This window comes from Hippoglossus hippoglossus, chromosome 8 (assembly GCF_009819705.1).
Source record: "Hippoglossus hippoglossus isolate fHipHip1 chromosome 8, fHipHip1.pri, whole genome shotgun sequence".
In the NCBI taxonomy this organism is placed as follows: domain Eukaryota; kingdom Metazoa; phylum Chordata; class Actinopteri; order Pleuronectiformes; family Pleuronectidae; genus Hippoglossus; species Hippoglossus hippoglossus.
The window spans coordinates 3,701,882-3,706,954 of NC_047158.1; the positions used below are offsets into that span (position 1 = coordinate 3,701,882).

Consider the following 5,073-nt stretch of genomic DNA (forward strand, 5'->3'; position numbering starts at 1 on the left):
ACACACGCAGAGAGAGAGAGAGAGAGGTCACTTTTACATTGGTCAGAATTCAGCTTCTTTTTAATCATTATAAATGCGCAGCTATTGTATCCTGCTGTTGTCTCTTCTATTCGATTCAATTACATTTAATTTATTTGTATAGCGCCAATTCATTACAAACACTATCTCAATGCACTTTGCACAGTTAAGTAGAGACCTTACTAAATTAGAGAGAAAGCCATCAGTTCCCACTGCTCTGTCTTTCTGCCGGTTTACGTGTTGTTTCACTGTTAAACGTCATTTCGCTGCTGTTGAGCCACCTCAGCCCAGCAGCCCCCACACACACACACACACACACACATTTTCAACAAATCCTTATTTCCTCAAAATAACTCAGGTGAATCACAATTAAATGTCCACCTTCACTGTAACTCTCTCTTAATTTCAATGATCCTTTGTAACGGTCCGACACACACACACACACACACACACACAGACACACACACACTGGCAACAGGATGTGCAGAGGGCGCACAAGAATTGGCACAATTTAACAAAGTATAAATTCTTTTCTGTTTGCATATGTGCATAATATGGTTTAAAGACGTGCATTTACATCCGTCTATAGTTTCTATTCTATTATAATTTCTTACAAATAACTAAATCTGTTCAATACATTTCCCCTATTCCATTTTTTCCAGCTTTTTGTGTATATTTTGCACACTTTTCCCTCTAAAATGTGAAAAGGTCTGTTGTGTTTATTTTTGCATGAACAATCCACCTTGAAATTCTGATTGCTAAATTGAATTTCACTCTGGTAACTCTTGCAGTTCTGCGTAGGGTTTTCACATCGTACCATTCACACCAAAAAATAAATATATGAGCCTGTATCATGCTGGTACACGTTGCCATATGCAGCATTACAGGAACATATAGTATAAGTATATTAAAACATGTTTAATTTAAACCTGTAGGTTTCTTCCTGTAAAAGATGACCTTCTTTCTCTCTTGTCGCCAAAGTGTTTTCTTATTCTGGGAGCTGTTGGGTTTTTACTTTTATTTTCCAAAGTGCCTTGGGGTAATGTAAGTTGTGATTTGACGCTATACAAATAAAAGTGAGTTGAATTGAATATATGCACCTCGTAGTCTCTATTCTGGAGACAAGCAGAGAAGTGGCAGCTGAGGAAGGACTGAACCTTGGCGTGAGGGAGAGAACAGGCCTGTAAAATGGTCGCGGGATATGGATAGTGTTGTTGTGGTGATGTTCCAGACGGAGCCGGATCCAAACACGAATTCACGCTCTCATAAACACTGTTAGTCCATTTAGCAGGTATCAACTTTCAGCCTTTGGCATGAGACAAACGCGCATTTGTTTGCAAATGTGACGGGCGCACAGTAGTTTGCTGGCGGGGCGTTTTACGCACAGGAATCCAAAGTTCCCCGTGTGGATACTGGTGAAATAAAATATATAAAAAGCTAATACTACATGAGGATTAAAAGAATTTATTTTGATTACTGGTTTACAAGCGTTTTAAGCAACATGGACAGACAGTATAATAATGTGTTTTCAGCTATTGACTACTGGTCACGCACAACACTGACAAACAGTAAAACACAGACAGGAGACAGACAGTTAGATCGAAGCAGGCAGGAAGGTGCTGTATTTACAGGATGCCTCTGAAAAGAAGGTCAGAGGGCTTGGGTTCTTTTCTTTAACCTTTTTTTGTCCTTTATGTCCTTTTTGTTTGTCTTTTCTTCTTCCACTCCACAGTCCTGGACCTCCACATCGAATTTCTCCATTTTTCTCTCTTTTTGGCACTTCTTTTCAGTTCATTTTTTACGTATGTCAGTCAAATACTGCCAGTTCTTTCATGAAATCGTCCAAACAGCATGGGCCGACATGCTACGGCGCGCTGGTCTTCACTTTGGACACAAACTTCTTCTCCTTCACCCTCCTGTTCTGGAACCAGATGGTGATCTGCCGCTCGGACAGGCCGGTCACGGCCGAGATCTTCCTCCTCTTGTCCTTGGTGATGAACTTGTTGGCGCCGTACTCTTTCTCCAGCTCCTTCAGCTGGACCTTGGTGTACGGTATCCGCTTCTTTCGGCCTCGGCGGAAAGGCGAGCCGTCGTGCTGGTGAGCCACCACATCTGTTTGACAGCGGACAAAGAAGCAGAGGACAGAGACAGCGGACTGAGTGCGAGGCTGCACACACCGGGACACAGAAACACACTCCTGGTGTCTAGGGTGATAAAGTTTACAGCGGTGCTTTGTTGCATTTAGTGTGTGTGGCTTGATGCCTGGAGCTGATGGACGTCAACTGGGACACAGACAGGCAACATGTCTGCTGTCTGCGAGCAGCACCTGCACGGAGTGTCCTTGAATACACTGTAGGTCACATGTTTGTGCGTCCATGTGCAAATAGACACTGTTCGTGTAACGAATTTCAGCTGCCCCATGTGATAGTCTTAACATATTATAAAGGCTATGCTTATTTATCTAAAAGTTAAAAGCCTGTGTCAATGCTTGAGTGTTTATCGCAGAAAAAACGCATATGAGTATGCAGATCAGATTGGTTAAACATTTCATCAAAGTTAAAGTCTGTAATCGTTTCTGTAAAATGTGCCATAATCTGCTAAGTATTGTCTAGGTGGGTTGTGCACCATTCTTCGTTCATTTAAATGTTTCCACTCACTAACATTGTTTAAATAAGAATATTTAAAAAAAACAGATTTATTACCAGCAAGAGCGGACTTCCAGAGGTGTCCGGCCTGCCCCTGGTCCTTAGAGCAGTACATCTGTCCCCCCCAGCCATTGGTCAGAGCCCAGGGCTGGTAGCTGTCCATGGGGAGCAGGGTGTCATGGCGCGGCTCCCCGGTACCCAGGGTTTGGACCACCGACACGTCCAGGTAGCTGGCCATGGACTGGTAGGGGCTCGGGTAGCCGTGATAAAAGGCGAACTCTTTGGCTCGATGGTTCGGGTATTCGTCAGGGTTCACGGTCGTGTCCATGTACTGTGAGCTGAGCGCGGCTCCGGCCGCCTGGGTGCAGGATTTGACGGAACCCCGCCCCATCCTGCATGGGTAGTAGCCGTTACCGAAGTAGCTGTACGGTAACGCAGTGGCGGCGGATGAGCTCTGATGCGGGACGGCGCCCGCCGGACACGGTCCGGCCGTGCACTGCTTCCCAGAAGATGCGCCGGTCTCGCTGGAGCCAGAGGCGGACACGTCCACTGTGGAGTAGCCGGCTGAGGGGTGCATCAGGCCGGATGGGTGGCCGCCCAGAGCAGCCGCGGCCGCAGAGTGCGCCATAATGTTGCGGCACTGGCTTGCCGCTGAGGCTGCAGCGAAGTTTCCGCTTCCCACCAGTCCCTCCATGTTCTTGTTCAGGTCGTCCAGGTTGTTGTCATACACAAACATCAGCGCGTCCGCTGGCCAGCGAGGGTTTAGGACCAGGGAGGCTGTCATAGGCGCTACTTTTCGCGATCTGGCCTCCGTGCGTCGCCGTTTCCTCTCAGACTTTGCCCGGTCCTGTGGCTGCTACATTGGCTGAGTGAGGTGATCTGGTGCTCTCATGCACAGCTCAGGTAATTCACATATGGACCGAGATGCGCACTGTCGAAGCACGTGCGCGCTTCCCTGCTTGCACCATTGAGTGACGGCGCTGGCTCGCAGGCAAAGACTCCCGATAACCAGCTGGACCTCCGGTTACATCTCAGCCGCAACCTTGACGCAACAAGCCCCCAGGACCAGGAGAGGAGGGAGGGCGTGTGTCCATTGGACGAGACCGGCTGACCACGTGATGTGACAAGAGAAAAAAGAAGCAGAAGAAGAGACGTGCTGGGGACTGTCAGTCAAGGAAAAATATGTTTATGAGGCTCGAGCTGTGGCACGAGAAGAGCATGAGCAGATTCGGTTCAGCTTCCTCCATGTGCCGCTTTACTTCGTGCAGCTGCATTATGTCAAAGAACCAACAAATCTCCTGTGAAGCTTAAATTATTTCTGTCACTCTTAAACAAACAGCTTATATTGTGCTGTGCGTAAAGGCGCATGGGAAACGCGTGCATGTGCAATGCCAGTACCGGAACCACTGAGTCGTTCATTCATTATTATTAAATTAAATATTTCCCTTTGTCTGAATTGAGTGTGTAAAACATGCAGTAATTAAAATATTTTTGAAATGGCTAATATTTAAGAGCAAAAGAAGAATGAACGAATTTTCGTTTACGACACAGATCCCATAAATATAGTTTGAACTCCAGAGTAAACTGCTCAGCATTACCCAGAGTTATGGATATATTTAAAGACTTATAATAGGCACTGCCAAATAGTTGAAAAAAAGTTTATCCTTGTCATAAAAGTATTCAATATCATAACGTACGAGGAGAATTCCCACTGTTCAAAAGAAACCTTAGATTATAAAAGGGATTGAACCGTGAGTGTGTGCGTGTTCTCCGCTGGCCCGCTCTGTCTGAAGGAAGACAACATGGAATTTATAGTGGATTTGGAGAAATGCGGATTTGATTCACAGCCTTTCAGAAAAGTCTTCACGGAACCTCTGAGACACATTTATAGTGAAATCATTATGGCTTTAAATTTATTAATATCGTTAGTGTGCACAGAATGCGCCTGTGAATGGCCTGTGACCTTGCGCCAATGAGAAGCGTGTAATTTAGAGCGTAACGCTTCCCTGAACGGTAAGATAACGGGGTGTTGTCCCAGCAATGTCGTATTAGTGATAAGTCAGAGTCAGTAACTCCGACATTAACACGCTGAACTCTGTTTGCTCTCCGCTCTCTCATCTCCAAAGACAATAACGCCTGCAGCTTCTGTAATGCGTCATGTTTTACACATTATTCCAATTGGAAACTTGTTGACTGATCATTGTTTTGAGCAGATATTTTAGACATTGCTTTGCACAGATGGAAGCCATGAGATTATGACTAATCTGTTTGGCAGGAAAGCTTGCCAACAGCAGCAGGAGCTTGTAATACACTTCCTGTGGGTGTAGCGGGGCTGAGGAGGTAACAGCTGAGCCGCCCTGGGTTAGTATTTTATTTTGATTGGATCTTATTGGACTTTATTTTGTTTTCT

At 45.6% G+C, this 5,073-nt stretch overlaps 1 protein-coding gene across 1 annotated transcript; it reads right to left on the minus strand.

The window, feature by feature from the left end:
- Positions 1-1,472: 1,472 nt before the first annotated feature.
- On the minus strand, positions 1,473-3,703 carry hoxb13a (homeobox B13a). The gene is made up of 2 exons (XM_034594347.1): positions 2,721-3,703; positions 1,473-2,130 (listed from the first exon to the last, which is right to left on the minus strand). The coding sequence occupies exons 1-2, from the start codon at positions 3,445-3,447 to the stop codon at positions 1,883-1,885; spliced, it is 975 nt and encodes a 324-aa protein (XP_034450238.1). The 5' UTR covers positions 3,448-3,703; the 3' UTR covers positions 1,473-1,882.
- Positions 3,704-5,073: the final 1,370 nt, after the last annotated feature.